The sequence below is a fragment of the Balaenoptera physalus genome (assembly GCF_965194825.1).
Source record: "Balaenoptera physalus genome assembly, chromosome: 2".
NCBI classification, from domain to species: Eukaryota; Metazoa; Chordata; class Mammalia; order Artiodactyla; family Balaenopteridae; genus Balaenoptera; species Balaenoptera physalus.
In genome coordinates this window covers 112,222,049-112,240,485 of record NC_138883.1, presented here as the reverse complement: position 1 = coordinate 112,240,485, position 18,437 = coordinate 112,222,049, and the positions used below count along the sequence as shown (strand labels likewise).

Below are 18,437 nucleotides of genomic sequence, written 5' to 3'. Positions count from 1 at the left end.
ATCTTCCCAAAAGTACATTTTTGAAAATACACCTTTGTGTGTGGTTATGTCAGAGACATAATGAAAGTACACTGATGTCAGCAATGTACTCTCTGCAGTGGATGTATGTGAAAAAACTAGAACCCGTGTGTGTGTATGTGTGTTTTCTAAAAATAAGCATGTCACATTCTCAGGAGAGTTAGCCAATCTATTATTACTAGTGCTAGACCTTTCAGCAGACAATCCTACTCTGCCTTTCAAGGTACTGATGAGCCCTGCTCTAAATTCTCAGGGCACAAAGACTCTCAAATAAGTTAATGAGAAGTCAATGGGAAATTGACTTTTCCTACTCTGTGCTCGTCTGAATGCAACGCTCTGTTAATCATGCCATGCTTCTTGTTCTCTTTCCTCCTATCCTAAATTAAAACTATTGGCGGAAATCCATACAGATATTTCACAGTTTGCATTACGACGAAAAAATATCCTGGTTAAAGCTGAGGTCTATCAAAAACCTACAACCTAACCATTGGCTGAGATTAGAGTCTCACTGAAAAGCAAGGGCCCTGATTCCATCATTTCCACCATAATACCACTTTGCATTTGTATAGAACTTTTAACTTTTCAAAGGGCTTTCACATCTATTATCCCATTTGGTCATCACAATGACCCTGTGCAGTAGAAAGGACAAGTATTATTATCCACAATTGACAGATGAGGCAACTACAGCACAGAAAGGTTAAGTGTTTTGCCTAAGGCCAGGAAGCCAGAGGAGTGCAGCGGTCTCCTTACTTCCAGTCCAATGCTCTTTTCGCCAGACCACTAGAGAAGGTTTCGTACACAGACTGCAAACTCAGAAAAAATAAAATAAAATGAATAAGAGAAAATAAAATAAAAATAAGAGAAAAGAACAAATCAGGGCTCAGGGAAGCTATGTCTCTTCATTGTCATTGAATTATTCAAGCTTAGTATTAAAGTTTTAGAAATGTATCCTTTTTTCCTGTTTATCTACTTCTGTCCTGAGACAAATGTTAATGCAAATTTTCACTGAAATTTGAAACACAAAAGAAAAGTCATTTCGGGATATATTCAAATCACTTAGATTCAGTAAGTAACCCTGTAGTTCATTTTGGGGTGGGGTGGTTAGTGCATAAAATAACTGAGAGTACATCTTAAATCATGTATCCATATTAAGCCTGCAGCTACATTATAACTATAGTCTGTTTGTAAGGGTGAAAGAGATCTCCAGTTGAAAGTAGATTTTGAAAAATTTTTTAGAGCCCAGGGGTTCGTTTTTAATGAGCCGTTACTTTAAGTACTGCATAAAAAATACAGGAAATTGATAGTCCATTTAGTCTGCACCATACCTAATGCAAAAGTCATTAAGATGCATTATTCTTAATGTTCATGATATGATCAGTAAGTGTCTTTTGAAAAGAATGCCCTTAACTTTCACGTAAGGAAATCTTTAAAAATCTTATATATTATATAGAAAAATGTTATAGCAACTGTGATTTACTTTTATGTCTTCACTATGCCAAGAAACAGCATCCTCAATTACATTAACATTTTAAAAATAGTCCTCCTTTGTAATATACTTACATATGACAGCATTGCCTTCATTTCTTCATCACTTCTCACTGTAATTCGATCACCATCTTCATCTTCATCTGTTTAAAAAGCAATATAATACAAGTGATAAGATTTGCATTTTTTAATGTACAAAAACCATGTTATCTGGGAACATAATACAACTGGTTTGTACACTTGATATCCAAATTCTCAACACCATATTTTGTGGACGTTAAGGTTATTGGTTCGTGGTTTTGTTTTTCTGTTTAGAATACAACCAGAATCTCAATAAAGAACTAAAAGTTTTAGGAACAGCTGAAAATTAAAATATTGCTCGTGTCATTCAAGACATGTATCTAAGTTAAAGTAAATATAGGGACTTCCCTGGCGGTCCAGTGGTTAAGACTCCATGCTTCCACTGCAGGGGGCAAAGGTTCAATCCCTGGTAGGGAAAGTAAAAATCCCCCATGCTGCGCGTGTGGCCAAATAAATAAATAAATAGAAATTTAAAAAATAAAGTCAATATAACTGGAGTATGACTGAACAGGTTTGGCTTGGAGAACTTTAAAATCCGAAGAAAGGCCAGTTTTATTTAACTATTAGTACTTTTCCCTTTCCCACACGGCACCCCATCCCTCTTTTCTCCATTCTTCCTCTCTCCCAAGCAATCTGTCATAATAGTATAATAAAAATGGCTGACATCTACTGAACACTACTGTACACAAGGCACTGTGATTTATGCTCCATACCCCCTTAAAAGCCTCACAATGATTCTATGATGTGGACAATATGACTTGATTACTATCATTCCCTTTTTACAGAACTGAGAGCCTAGTATAAGGTTAACTTGCAAAGCAACTCTAATAAAGTTCTCCTCATAACCCACTTGATCTTGTAGCTCTCTTTCTATTTCTGAATTGTTTCAATTGTACTGGGTACTCTCTGACCATAATAAGCTTCAAATGGTGATTCGTGCTATTGTTGAATAATTTAATGGTCTTAAAACTAGAGGATACAGACTTCCCTGGTGGCGCAGTGGTTAAGAATCCGCCTGCCAATGCAGGGGTCACGGGTTCAATCCCTGGTCCGGGAAGATCCCACATGCCGCAAAGCAACTAAGCCCATGCGCCACAACTACTGAGCCTGCGCTCTAGAGCCCGTAAGCCACAACTATTGAGCCTGCGCTGTAGAGCCTGTGAGCCACAACTACTGAAGCCCGCACGCCTAGAGCCCGTGCTCCACAACAAGAGAAGCCACCTCAAGGAGAAGCCCACACACCGCAACGAAGAGTAGCCCCCGCTCACTGCAACTAGAGAAAGCCCGTGGGCAGCAACGAAGACCCAACGCAACCAAAAATAAATAAATTAATTAATTAAATAAATTTCTTAAAAAAAAAAAAAAACTAGAGGATAATAAGACTTCACAAAACACTTAACCAGAATGGATATATTTCAGTAAGTGGATCACCGAAGCAGCCACATCTAGAAACAATGTACTTACTTCATTGATCCTTCTCTTATTTAAAATAGTTTTGAAATATGTCTTCAAAACTGTTTTAATAACCTGAAGATAAACCAAGTGAAAATATCAGATCTCATTTTTAGCCCAAAATGGAACTGGCCATCTGATTACTCGCTCATCTATACTATCTGCCAGGCAGGACCCAGAATGACTTTTGGCTAATTCTAAATATTTACTTAGCTACTTCATCCTTCTAAAGATTAAGATCTGTCAACAGGATAACAGCATATGTGGTAGACTTTAAATGTACAGTTGAAAGAAAAATGCTAAGAACCTTTTGAGCAATGCCAGCATTGCTGGAAGGCGTACACAGCCTCCCAGGGGGACAACTTGGAAGGGGCAGGCTTTCTCTCATTTGGATGCCTCAGCTCTGGTGCACTTGTTAAACTGAGTTATTATTTTTTTGGTCACTCTTGGGCATCTAATTGCTGATTTGGTCAGATGCAGAGAACCTGATCCCAGGCCTGGGGAACAAGACAAATCTCTCACCATAAAGAGAATAAGCTAGCATGACATGCTCTGGGGACTCTTACTGAGAACACTGGGGGAGTTCAGTTCAGCACTTGGATCTTAGCCCACCACACCTCAGCAGGCCCTCCCTCCTGTCCAGCCGCAGTTCTTAATGTATCCCCGTTTGGTGACCACACCATGGGAACCCTAGAAGGGAGCTTGTATTCTCCCTAATTAGCCTATTTCAGAGCAAAATGCTACCTTCTTTTTCTCTCCCACAGCCAATAGCAATCTGACATCATGAGGGAAAGCAGCACTTGAGCCTGTCCTGCTCAGTGACCAAGCCAACAGCTCTCACTGGGGTTTTCTCTCCAAAGTAATTGTTCCTGGATCCTAGATACAGGTTCACTCCTGCAGTTTCCCAACTCTCTGAATATCTACATAGCTAGGAGCTGTCACAGTCACCACTGGTATTATCTACCAAGAGCTGCCTATTTTCAGTATAAAAGGCACACAATGGTCACTATCAGTAACAAAGAAGGCACATTCCTAGGGAGGTTACATATATAAAGGACTACAGAGAAATCTAGCATTTTCCTTCCCTCTTTTTTTTTTTTTTTAAAGCTACAGACTCTATAGAGCCAAATTGGGAGAGAAATGCCGTTCTAATTTTGGAAACAGAGGGAGTTTCTATAGAGGTTCCAGAAACTAGTATTTTCAAGGTTAAGTCAAAAAGCTGTCATACAAATGCAGGAAACAAAGGGGAAAAACAGACATTGTATAAAGGAATATAATGTTACATATTACCACACATGAAAGCACTTTACATTTTTTGTTTTAAAACCAAGTCAAATCTCAGTTTGGATGTGTACTAAAATGATTTGTTCTATGAAGTCCTGAACTTGATAAAATTTCCAGTCTGAACAAAGCAGCTTTTTGTAAACCTCATTTCTACACTAGAGCTAGCTACAGAGATGGTGGCTACAAAGGGACAGATTATATTCGAATTTCAACATACACAAGATCTCAATAAGGTATTGTTCACATGGAATGAGGAAGTGCTTGGAGTTCAATAAAACAGGTGAAAAACCTTTTTATAATTTGTAAAGAGAAGGCACAGATTCCAGAAAAAAATCGTTTAAATCACATCTCTCTAAATCAGTAACAAGAACAACAACAACAAAAAGAATTCTCTAAGCTCTCAAAGTCAGGGCTTGAACCTTTAAGGCTACTTAAAACTAAAGATTCTCAAATTCTAAAATTCTATGAAATCTCTGAGGGATTATTTCAGTTACCTGAAATAATCTGGTAACTGTGAGGGAAGTCAGTTAGCAGACTAATCTCTTATGTAGCAGTTCCATAGAAAGCAGCTATGAAACACTAAAGTGCACTTTGCTTTAAGTGGACAGAAAACTGAGGACAAAAGGCCAGAATAGCTTTTGATGCAAACCTAAAGTGCTGGAGCTGTCCCATAAGGAGACAAGGTAAGTTGAAAGAGGCATTCTAATAAAGCCTGAGGATAAAATCAGGTTTATATGACACAGTGATTAATAGTTTTATGGATTAATAAGAGCCTCCATTTTATGTAGGTACTGCTCTCCTTTACAGATTGCTCTTTAGAGGACTGTCTGCTTCATTCTTTAATATCTGTAATTAGTAGTTTTAATGAAGACTCCTCGTTCTTGTCAGAAAGGAGACTGAGTTGGAAAAGTAATTACACATAAGAGAAGACTAATGATTCTGGCCCAGAGGCAAAATCCAAGCTATCAGATGCCCTCATGGCAACCCAAGAGCAAACCATTGGCCTTGACATTTAAAATGAGAATACACATCTCTCTAAACACAAGGAATTCCAAGGAAGACATACAAATGGCCAACAGGTACAAGAAAAGGTGCTCCACATCTCTAATCATCAGGAAAATGCAAATGAAAACCACAATGAGGTACCACCTCACACCTGTTACATAGCTATCATCAAGAAGAGAGAAAAAGTGTTGGTGAGGATGTGGAGAAATGAAAATCTTTGTGTGCAGTAGGTGGGAATGTAAACTGATACAATCACCATGGAAAACAGTATGTGATTCCTCAAAAAATTAAAACTACAACTACCATGTGATCCAGCAATCGTACTTCTAAGTCTATATCCAAAGGAATTGAAATCAGAATCTCACAGAGATATCTACACTCCAATATTCATTGCATCATTATTCACAATAGCCAAGATATGTAAACAACTCAAGTGTCCATCAATGATGAATGGATAAAGAAGATGTGTACACACACTCACCCAGGCACACACACACACCCACACACACACCAAGGAATATTATTCAGCCATAAAAAAGATGGAATCCTTCCATTTGTGACAACATGGATGAACCTTGAGGGCATTATGCTAAGTGAAAAAAAGTTAGAGAAAGACAAATACTGTATGATAGCACTTATATGTGGAATCTAAAAAACCCAAACTCAGGGTTACCAGGGGCTGGAGGGTGGGGAAATGGGAAGATATTTGTCAAAGGGTATAAACTTCCAGTTACAAGATTAACAAAGTCTGGGGATCTAATGTACAGCATGGTGATTATAGCTAATAATACTGTATTACATACTTGAACGTCGCTAATAGATCTTGAATGTTCTCACCACAAAAAAGAAATGGTAATTATGCATCAGGATGGATATGTTAGCTAACACTATGGTGGTAATCATTTTGCAATATGTAATGATCAAATCAATGCGCTATACACCCTAAACTTGTACAACGTTATGTGTCAATTATATCTCAGTAAAGCTGGAAAAAAAATTTAATAGACAATGAATTGAGAGGAATGAGAAGTTAGTGAAGGGTAAGAAAGTAGAAATACATACCAAGCAATTTAGTATGACAATAACTTAAAATACTTTTCTGAATACAAAGTTGGATATACACAGCCAGCCCATCTAGCAAAGACCCTGGCTGGGCCTATCAAACCGGATTAGCTGTAAAAAGTACACTAACTGGAAACATAAATCATAAAATCTTACTAAAATGGCACAAAGAGTTTCAAAGGCATAAATATGTTGAAGAACACTAGAAAGCCATGGCATGAAGTAGAGAGAAGCAGAAAAAGATAATTTGAACTCTTTTTGTCTTACACATGGAGGTTCTTTGCCCTCTGACCAGAAAAGCATGACTAGATATGACCAAGAAGGCAGAGGAGGGGGAGCACTCTGATACACTGGTTCACAATGAGAATTCCAGGCTTCTCCAGTTGCCTGGAGCGTAGTAATATGATTTTCCAGCACATTAGGGAAGCAAGAGTAGAACCAGAAAGTCTATGTACTGGCTGGATTTTGTTAATGTCACTTAAAATGGAGGCAAAAATCCTAGCAAGATACCAAATAGAGTGCAGCAGATGGTAAACAAATATTATGAAGCAATCTTCACAAAATCTGCAGTGTGTCACAAATATACAAAATGGCAGAGTTTGGGAAAAGACAATCATAACAGGCCATATGTTGTTAGCGATTTTATTTCAAGCAACGTGCAATCCAGAAGAGAAACCAAGAGGAGGAACATAAAGGTCCGAGAGCGGAGACGCAGCCTCAGGTAAGGGGCGGTCAGAATGGCAAGCAGAGTGCCTACTGAGTAAACAGCAAAAAAACATCAGACTCTGGGGAGCGCTCAGCCAAACGGCACCCAGTGCAGCGGCAGGGCTCAAGTGGGCTTTCGAGAAAAACAATTTAGCTTCTACCAAGGGCAACAGAACGTTAAGGCAATACTGTACTTTATATGTCATTTGTCATATTACTTCAGTGCCAGGTAAGAAGAGTCAATTAGAACTACAGCAAAGGCATTTTTCTAAGGCAAGAGGAAAGAAATGAAAACATAACTGTAGAGGTTAAAAAGGCATCAATAGGAAATTACCAGAAAAGCTGTCAAATTTAGAACACTTCTCAGGTGTGGAATCTAAGATCTGGTCAGGACCAGAGGCCATAGTTTCTAAGGCTAAATCTTCATATCCATGAATTTTAATTTAGCTCCATGCCTCCCACCTCCTGATTCCTTCTTTACTTCTTTGCTTCCTTTTTCTTTCCAAAAAATATTCAAGTGCCCACTATGTAGCAATGTTCTGGACACTGGGGTAATAACAGTGGAAAAAGGAAAACCCCTGCCCTCATGGAGTTTACACTCTACTTGAGAGAGACTGAAGGGTATGAGGGAGTGAATCATACAGATATCTGGGGAAAGAATGTTCCAGGCAGAGGGAACAGCTCATGCTAAGGCCCTGTGGCAGAAGAATACCTGGCATGCTTGAGAGACCGAAAGAAAGCCAGAGTAGCTGCAACAGATTGAGAATAAGATGGGGGAGAGAGCCGAGTTCAGAGAAGTAATGGTGGGGCAGAGTTGGGGGAAGATGAGGAAGGGCAGGGCCTTGTAGGATATGTTAAGGAGTTGGCTATCACTCCTGAGTGAGAAGGAAACCACTGGAGGGTCTTGACTGTAGTGATCTCACTTAACTTCTAAAAGGATCTCTTTGGCTGCTGTGTGGATAAGAGGCTATATGGAGGCAAAACAGAAACAAGGAGACGAGTTAGAGGACCACTGTCCTAGTCTAGGTAAGAGATGATGGTGACCTAAAGCAAATTGAGGTTTTGAGCAGTCATCACATGCTGGATATTATTTGCTTGTCCTTATTACTTCATTCCTTCAACCATCCATGCATTCCAGAAACACAAATTGAGAGTCTACTATGTGCCAGGTACTATGCTGGGTTTCTAGCAATTCAAAAATGAGCAGCATTATCTACTGCCCTCAAGGAACTAGCCTGGTGCTTGGGTAAAGGACTTAAACTTCTTAATTCTCAGGTAAAACAGCCAGACTACTAACACCTACTACTACTAATAATAACTCATAAGACTACAAATACCTACTACTAATAATAATAACTACTCTCACGAGACTAAAAAAGATTAGGACTTTTTGCATCGATGATATTTCAAAACAAAATTTCAATAAATTAAAGCTCTCTTCAAATAGTCTCAAATTCTAAGGATACACAATTAACTCTTACATGTTAATTTTTAGACTCAGTGTACATCTATTGTGAATTACAATTTTTCATTAACCTACCCAGTTTTTCTTATAAGCAACCAGTTATCTTTTACATATGCTATACTGTAAGAAAATAAAACTTCATTTTTCCCAGAATTTTTCCAGAAATTCATAAAACAACTGAAAAGGAATCTATTCAATGAAAAGTGAGTATAAAATGGTCACGGTTAAAGAAAAACAAATAAAATAAAGATTTATCCTACAGTCGCATTTTCTGAACCAAAACTCAGACACATGGTTTGACCAGTGTGAAGATCCTTACGAGGGCTACAGATCAGAATGTGTGACGTCAGAGTATCACGGAAAAGTAGGGCCATATGGTATTTATAGGTGTAAGTCAGTGTTTGTCTACATAGACTTAAAACGTATCTTTCACGTCAACAGTAAGATTTTACTGTCCAGCAACACCAGCCCAACAGTAGTTTTACAGCAGTAACTTGTCTAGAGAAAATCCAGGGAGAGGTACACATGTGACAGATATGCACAGGAAACTCATTAGTGGGCACAGTTGATTTCCATCACCTCACATGTTGGTGTACTCATTAATCTGTTAATGAAATTGTGAAAATCAGCAGGGATCTTTGGGCCTATATGAATGTCAAGCTCCTACAGCATACGTAGGGCCCACACATGCAAACATTCAAGATTTTTTATGGTTGTGGAATTTAGCTTCATCTCAGAAGTGTTCTCACATCTGGGAAAAGACAAATTATTCAATAACCAGTATGGAATCAACTGTCTATCTGCTTGAAAAATAAAGCTGGATCACCACCTGACTCCTCCTTTCACCAAAATAAACTGAAAGATGGTACCCAAAAAAAAAAAAAAAAATCTTCTGCCTTTGCAATAAAAACACATGCTGTTTTACAAAAAAAAAAAAAAATCCACACAAAAACACATACAAGCATACATATTTAAAAATGTGTGTGTATATTTAACCCCATTAAAGTAGGAAGAAAAAAGAATTTGAATTAATGTTTTTTCAACATCCTGGAATGCAGACCTTTCTAAGCATGGCATAAATCCAGAAGTCACAAAATATGACAAGTCGGTTCTTGTAAAAACTTTAAACTTCTCTATGGAAAAAAAGAGGAAAAAAGGACCAAAACAAGCTTAAAGGAAAGCAATAAACTAAACAAAAATATTTATAACATCTAAGACAAAGGGGAATTTTCTTAATATTGGAAAGCTCTTAAATCAATCAGAAAAAGACAAATAACCTAATAGAAAAATGGGCAAAGGTGATAAATAGTTCACAGAAATTAAATACAAATGACCAAAATATAAATGAAAAGATGCTCAAGCTCATTTATAATTGAAGAAATACAAAATAAAAATAAAACAATAATACAATAATCTTTTTCACATATCAAATTGACATCAACTAAAAAGTTTATTGGACTCAAGAGCTGGTGAGGGTAGAGAGAAATGGGCATTCTCAAAAATTGCTGGTGGGAGTGCAAATTGGCTCCACCTTCTAAAGAACAACATGGAAATATCTATCAAAACGTAAAATACGGGTACTCTTTGTTTCAGTAGTTCCAAATCCTAGGAATTTATCCTACAAATACATTTCTACAAAGTGGAAAGCCATAAGAGACAATGCTATTGACTGCAGCATTTTTTCTAATACTACTAAAAAACTGGTAACATCTTAAATTTAAAACTGGTCCATCAACAGGTTAAATTAAGTCATACCCATAAAATTAAGTATAATGTAATTATCTAAAAGAATGAAGTTGACTTGTACACACTGATGTTAGAAAGAGGCCCAACACATACTACTAAGTGGGGGCAGGGGAAACTACTTGCAATCCAGTATATATTATATATGAGAAGATTTCTGGAAGGATACAGAAGAAACTGTTAACTAGGGAATTGGGGAGATGGGGACTTTTACTTGTTGCTTTATTTCGATACTGCCTGAATTTTTTTTAAAGATCATCTATACCTTCTTAATTAAAGAAAAAAAAATCAGACACTATTTATTGAAAGGTAGTACTTTCATTTGTGCTCTTATTGTTAAGGGAGAAAGGACCTAAAAGTGGTAAAAAAAAAAAAAACGAGGTTTAGGGCCATCAGTCCAAGAGGTAAGTTTGGCACACATGGGACTACCTCCCCTCATTCACTCCTAAATCCACTTGGAAACACCATCCCTGGGATAGAAATCAGAAAGAATATAACCACTATAGACCCTCTGCCCCCTTGGGACATAGGGCCCAGTCAAGTGTGGGAATTTGAATTTGGAGCCTGAATTGTCCACCACCAACCAATTACATCCCACGCCTGCACCAACTGCAAAAATAATCCAAAAAAAGCAAATTACTTACTAAGCTTTAGGTTACATGCATTTTACAATTCTCTTTTGAATACGGACACATATAACATTCCATCTTATTCAACAAGGGTATTCCTACAAGGTACAAAGTACACTCATCCCTCAATCCACAGGGTATTGGTTCCAGCACCACTCCCCCCGACCCATAGGATACCAAAATCTGTGGATGATCAAGTCCCTTATATAAAATGGCATTGTATAGTTTGCCCTCTGTATCCACAGGTTCCGCATCCACGAATCGGGCAGGTGTGGAATCCAAAGATACAAAGGGCCAACTGTACTAAGAAGAAAGCAAGAGTGAAATAAAACATGGTTTCTGTCACCAAGTCATTCAATATCTGGCACACAACCAACCGGAAGGGAGGCCCAATAGGTTATGTGCTCTAGTATAGTGCCCATAGAGATTAACCACACCTGCGGGGATCGGAGGCTTCACCGAAGAGATGGCATTTCTTAGAACTGAATTATCAGTAAAAGAACCTAACCTTTCCCCTCTTTTCCACTTACTCAACTCTTTTACTCTATGTAAAACAGGTAAATTTGACACTGTCCTTTCTCTTGTTGCTTAATTCATATCACTAAATATAACACCTCTTTTGTATAAGTTAGTGTTGGGTATACTTTGCAGTATTAAATATATTACTATAAATATCTTAAAGTTTTATTTATTCAGGAGTTGTTCCATCATACCATAAACAATTGAAAGAGCTCAAGAATTTCAACAAATTAGCTTATAAACTACATCTTTCCAACTATTTCTTATACATAGATTTCATTTATTAGTGAAGATCCTTGGTACAGAAAATAAGGTCGCCCTAGAACAATCACAAAAAAAGCCAGCCTAGGATTTTAAGTCTATAATGGAAAGTACACAATAATCTAAGCACAAAAAAACAAAGAACTATCATTATTTTGTCTCTGTATATTTTTGTTCTTATTCTTTTCACCTAAAACTGATCCAGATGCAGATGGGTATAGAGCTTCTGCCCTTGTTGGGGGAAAAGAAGGAAAGTGATCTCTAAGAAGTTAAACCTAGAAATTTAAACATTTTTCTGTTAGTGTTAAGTGTACTTTTCGTGTTAAATATATTACCATAAGTATTTCTTTGATCAAAGTTTTATTTATTCAAGAGTTGTTCCATCACACCCATAACCATACTTAACACCCTTCACAGGCTTTCAACACACTTGGTTATAAAGAGTGCACGTTTTATAGTCAAACAGAACTGCATCTGAATATGGGTTCCACCACTTCTAGCTGATCACTTTCAACAATCTTTTCATGTCTCTGAGTTTCAATTTCCTCACAAATATAATTTTCCTACCTCACAGAGTTGTTGCAAAGATTAGCAACAATCCAGGTAAATCATCTAGTACACTGCCTAGCACGGAGCAGGCCATCAATAAATGATAGCTAAAATAATCAGCATTACCACTATGAACCCTAACTCTGAAAGCCAGTAAGGCACAGGTACATCGAGCCACTTGGAGGGACCCAGAAAGCAAGAAGTAGAAAGAACAAGGTAAGTTTCTTTTTTGCCACATCTAAAAACAATCAGAACATACAATATCAAGAATCACAACTCTCAGAACAAGTCTCAACAGTGGTTGAGAATATACACATGAGAAGTTCCACTTTACCACTTACTAGCTGTGAGACTTGAACAAGTTGCCTACAGGAGATGTCCTTTCCTCAACTAGAACAGCGCTAATAACAGTCCTTCAAAGTACTTCATGGGGATCTTGTGAAGGTTAAATTAAATGAGATAAACCACAGAATGCTCTTAACAAGCATCTGGCAACAGTAAGTACTCCAAATGTTAACTACCAGACTGTCCGTGAAATCCCTGGCACCCCCAAGGAGTTACTCCAAGGGGTCTGAAGAGCTTGCAACACTAATATGTATTTCAGATATACATACTATTTTTCAGTAGTATATGGAGTCCAGTGTGGTTAATACAATACGAATTATTTTAAGAGTTCTCATGTAGCTTTTAAAACCATGAAATGATTGTTGAAAAACATTCAATAGAGAAAGATATAAAGTAAAAAATTGTGCTCATTCGGCCAACTCTTCCCCCACTCCAGCCCCAAGTCTACTTTCCAGGGGAAACCACTGGAAAGCACTGCAGTGGGCACCTCTTCAGACCTTCATCTCTCAATATATACATGAAGTTGGGAGGAGGAGGAGGGATTAAATATTTTACAAAATGAGATCATACCATACATATTTTATTTATTCAACAGTATATCATGAATATACTTCTATGTCAATGCTTAAAATTCTCATTCTTTTTAGCCACTGCTTAATGCTTCAGACTATGGATAAATAATTTATTAATCCATTATTCTAGGCATTTAGCTTACCTCTAAATTTTTTGCTATTAAAAATAATTCCAGGGACTTCCCTTGTGGTCCAGTGGTAAAGAATCCGCCTTCCAATGCAGGGGACGCGGGTTCGATCCCTGGTCGGGGAACTAAGATCCCACATGCCACAGGGCAACTAAGCCACAACTACTGAGCCCACCCTCCTCAACTAAAGAGCCCGCGTGCCGCAAACTACAGAACTCACATGCTCTGAAGCCCACGCACCACAACTAGAGAAAACCCACATGCCACAATGAAGAGCCCATGCGCTGCAACAAAAGATCCCGCAGGCCGCAGTGAAGATCCTGCGTGCCTCAACTAAGACCCCACTCAGTCAAAAATAAATAAATTTTTAAAAAAAAAAAAATAATAATAATAACTCCAGGGGGTTCCCTGGTGGCCTAGTGGTTAGGATTCGGCGCTTTCACTGCCATGGCCCGGGTTCAATCCCTGGTCGGGGAACTGCAATCCCGCAAGCTGTGCGGCACAGACAAAATTAAAAAAAAAAAAAAAAAAATTCCACAAGGAACACTTTGTTTGAAGGGCATTCAACACATGTGTAGGTATTTCTGTTGGACAGCTTCCTAAAAGTGGATCTGCTGAGTCAAAGGTTTTGAACATTTTATATTTTGGTAAGTATTGCCAAATTGTCCCCCAAGAGAACATGAATAAAAGAGAGGACAATTGTACTCTCTGTAGTTAACCATCTCCTTAAAAAACAAGAACAAAAAGGAAAAAATCATGTGGAGAAAATGTACATTTTTGTACATGGAAAAGCAGACCACATCTTTGAGAAAAGATGGGACCACAGTTACAGATCCTTACTTTATCCTTCTTAACACCAGAGCCCCTGTGCTGACTAAACTCTCATCTTAACATTACTCAGCCCGTGACCTCCCTCTGGCTTATGTCAAAACCACTTTTCTAGTACACCCTGCCCCCACCCCAGTCCCCAAGCCCATTGTTTTGGGGGGGTGGGAAGGACTCAAGACCTGAAGTGTTGCTGCCATCATCTAACAGCCATGCCAAGCCCCAATAAAACAGAATTACTCCATGCAACGTTCACTTAAATGTTCTAGTCTGTTGCTGTTTTAAAGCAGCAAAGGATTAAAATCTTTTAATCAATAATCACTGGCCTACAGGTAGTTTACGCGTTTCATTTTGTCCCACAATATTATTACAGTGAGGAGCAAGAGCAGATAAAGGTCATGTTGGTAATTAAAGCTATATTACAGAAATATGCACACCCAGGATATGATTAAATAAGAAAATATTACTCGGTTCAGTATCATCATTAAACTTGCATTAATTTATAAATATTTAAATGTACCATATGATGATCATAAATAATCTGTTTTTGTCAGTTTCTAAAGTAACGCAACCCATAAACCCTTTGAAAAATTACTGCAGAAAGAAACAGTCGAGAAAGTATACAAGCCAGACTTACATTCAAATGCTGTGGTTGTTGCTTCAGGCAGAACCTGGCCTATCACATCCTAAACAAAGAAAGAATAAAGGAACATAATTAGCCATCTTCTTTATTGCTAACATGTGGCAAATCCTAGAGGAAACAGGAGAACCTGGAAAAGATTTTTGAAATGTTGGCATAAACTATAAAAACATTAGCTCATAATCACACTTAGCCCAGCAATCTAAGTCCAGAGTTTAAATCTCTATTCTGGAGCTTAAATCTCTATACTGGGGGAGGGAATCATTTAAAAAATCCTTTCCACTCTGTACTAATAACATAATTTTTTACTCTCGATTCAACAGCATAGACAATTACACTGTTGTGCATTTATAAAAAAAAAAATAAGTTTCTTCTATGGGAGGCTATAGAAGGAATGTACTGTTAGTAGAAAAAGAGGTTTGGGGAGTCAAGACTGGCCTGGGTTTGAATCTCAGCTCTGCACTAAACAAGCTGTGTGACTAGCAACAAATTACTCAACCTCTCTGAGCCTCAATTTGATTATCCTCCAATGTGGGTCTAGTAATGCTTACAGAGGTAATGTAAAAGGTATTAAATAATGTAATAAACATGAACATGAACTGGCCTAACACACTGTAGACCTTCAACAAATATAGCTCTGGATATGTGACTACCAACACCTTTCCTTGCACTCATACTGGGAAGAGTTCAAAAAACAAGTTTCCATGATGATGATGTAAATCTACAATACTACAATACATTTAACACAAACAATTCTTATCAACCTTTACTCTTGAGCAACTAAAAAACATATTTAATGACACCAAAATAAAGTTAATCTAGCCTACAAAAGAAAAAGTGTATATAATCTGATATCAATGTTTAAATGAATCTATAAAGTTGAAAACACTTAAAAAATAGTCTACAGAGACAGCTTATTTAAAGAGGTACAGAACACCTTCAAGAAATAGTTACTTCTGGGAAAAGTGACCCTCCATTATGTCCAGTCCAACCCAAATGGTCTGCAAACCTCATTGTTCTCCGGGAGCTCTGCCACAACGTCCCTCCTGGGCTGTGCCACAAACAGCACCAGGCAGCCAGCTGACAAAGCCACTTGCAGTATTTCTCAGCAGGGAGCCCACAGCCCTTCCAAGCAGGGCACTTAGCAGGGTGGCGGCTGCAACTTCCTTCTAAAGGCAGTTCTTTAGAAGCTTTTGCTGCAGTGGCAATTTGCATAATAGCCTTGTTTCGTGTGTGTGTGTGTGTGTGTGTGTGTGTGTGTGTGTGTGTGTGTGTGTGTGTGTGTGTGTGTGTGTGTGTGTGTGTGTGTGTGTGTGTGTGTGTGTGTGTGTGTGTGTGTGTGTGTTTTAAATAAATCTGTGCATGTAAAATTGATCAAAGGGAACTATCTTAGGCAGCCCTCACTCACTAGAGCCAAAAGAGATTATTTTTTTCTTCTTACTCTAGTCTTAGCAAATGAAACAACTTTCTGTGGAAGTATTTGCAAAAGATTTTAGTGTTGAAAAAAATCCTTTCTACATACTTGCAGGTAGAAAGTATTTATTGACAGCTAAATGAAAACGGTTGAGCGAGTATAGAATACACAAGCAGCCAGTGTAAAGCCTGAGAGTGTGGACAGGAGCCAAACTGCTAGGGTTGGACCTTGGCTCTGCCGTTCAGTCACTGAGTGACTGAACTTCTCTGTGCCTCCGTTTCCTTCTGTGTAAAAATGAGATCATAACTGTACCTACCTTGTAGGACTAGTGAGTTAATATTTATAAAGTGCTTACAAGAGTGTCTAGCACATGGTTAGTGCAAGTATTAGTGTCTGTTAAAAAAATAAAACAAGTCACTGATGACTGGAACATTACAAATCTTACCTCATAACGAAACCCTAAATTTCAGCACCTGACAATCAGTGGAGGATGGTCTTTGGTTCACTTACTTCATCCTTCCACAGCATTTACTGAGGACTAGCCAATATTGGTTTAAAAAGGGTGGGGGGGGACCCTCCACTGCCCCAACCCTCCAAGTCTAGGTTATCACTGCTTACTTCCAGACAACCAATCTTGAGATGTGAACCCTACAGTATTAGCAAACTAATTCAGGATTCGTCCTACTTATGAATAGCAGAACCTGTCAAACAGCAAACTTCTAACAACCATCTGAAAACCGTGCTGAGAAGCAATGGCCTCCTTTGCCCATCAACATAAACAAGGAGCCACACAAACTTTACATCTAATGCGGGGGGGGGGGGGGGGAGGGAAAGCAAAAGCAAACCTGCTTGAGAGAATCATGAGAATCACGTGAACACAACTGACCATCTTGTTCTGTTAAAGCAAGTAAAGAGGGGCTATAATAATGACAAAGAGGTAAAAATCACTATCTCCTGGTCTTTTCTAAGCAGGCACATTTAATTTTATGTGTATTTTCCAGTTTTATTTTAAGTGACTTATTTCAAAATGACCCTGTCTTATTCTCAACATTTTACTCAACCTAAAGAAAGTTTCAAAAGAGCACATAAGTTCACCTATCTTGTTGGTGATCATTTCTTGATCCTTTTCTTCTCCTTCCTTTCAATAAATCAGTCAAACAAATAGCAAACCAAAAATATAAATGAGCATCTATAACATGCCAGGAGGATAAAGATTACAAAACTGTAGGCTACAGAAGAATAAGACTTGCTCCTTGACTTTAGGAAGATTATAATCTGTCACAAAGATAGAGACAAACCTAAAAGACTAACAAATCAGAGCACTTATAGTATGATAAAAGAGCCAAACAAAAGACATAAATTAGCAAACGGTAGGTGCTAACTCAGAAGGCAGGAAAAATCACAGTCTCAGTTAAGATAGAAGAAACTTCACAGATGAGGGGAAATCTGGGCTGGAACTTGGGAGAGAGCATTCAAACAGCAAGAGGAAAGGGGGAACATTCAGATCTCCTGCACAATTTTCCCCAAACTGGGGAGTGGATTGCCAAGGAAGAGGAGAAACACAGAAAGCTGAAAAACAGATAACCCACATGCCTCTGCCTATGAGGACCAGCTGGGCCTACTTCACAATGCACCAGTCCCTAACTATTCAGACGAAGGACAAAGGCCCCAGAGAGGCCCAGTGACTTGCCCACGGAGTCCCAGCCATTTGATGGAGCTGTGAATGGAGCCCTCAACTACTGACTGTGAGTCCAAAACACCCTCAGCTCCAGTTGACTCAGTGACTACAAATTGCTTCCGGCTTCCGTGTCTGGTTCTGCCACAAACCAGCTGTGTGGCTTTAGCATTTTCCCCATTTGGGGTTCATGCTTCCTCATTTGAAAACTGAAGTGAGGAGAGATATCAGATGAAAGGGAACATTCCAGGTTTCATCTGGCTTTAAATTTTAAGGTTCCAAGCCAAAGATGCTGATGTGACTGTTGGTTTTTTGCCTATTTCTCAATGAAGAGATAAGGTAAACCTGGAAAAGAGATCTAAGGAGTCCTCCAGGATTTCAGCTTGCAGTTCCAAGAACTTGATATACAGCACCCATTGTCACGAGCCCTTCATGAGGCCTTCCCAACATAACACGCTCCACCTGGGCGTACCTGAGCAAGCACGTGGCACACGGCACTCTGAGCTCTCAATGGTGGGACCGTTTGTGCAAAGTTTATTTTTAGGCCAGTCATCCTTGAGCCAACGTACAACTGAGAGAT

General features: G+C 38.5%; 1 protein-coding gene across 5 annotated transcripts in view; it reads right to left on the bottom strand.

Moving 5' to 3' along the window:
• The window catches only part of MAP2K5 (mitogen-activated protein kinase kinase 5), a 260,908-nt gene that overhangs the window by 239,061 nt on the left and 3,410 nt on the right, over nucleotides 1–18,437 (bottom strand). For 4 of the 5 annotated variants that reach the window (XM_082447422.1, XM_082447424.1, XM_082447421.1 and 1 more), the window contains exons 2-3: nucleotides 14,766–14,814; nucleotides 1,579–1,646 (exon numbers count right to left, since the gene is read on the bottom strand). In XM_082447422.1, coding sequence (XP_082303548.1) covers nucleotides 1,579–1,646; nucleotides 14,766–14,814 — 117 coding nt within the window. Of the gene's footprint in view, nucleotides 1–1,578; nucleotides 1,647–14,765; nucleotides 14,815–17,027; nucleotides 17,078–18,437 lie in introns of all 5 variants that reach the window. The other variant, XM_082447425.1, reaches the window with a different exon arrangement.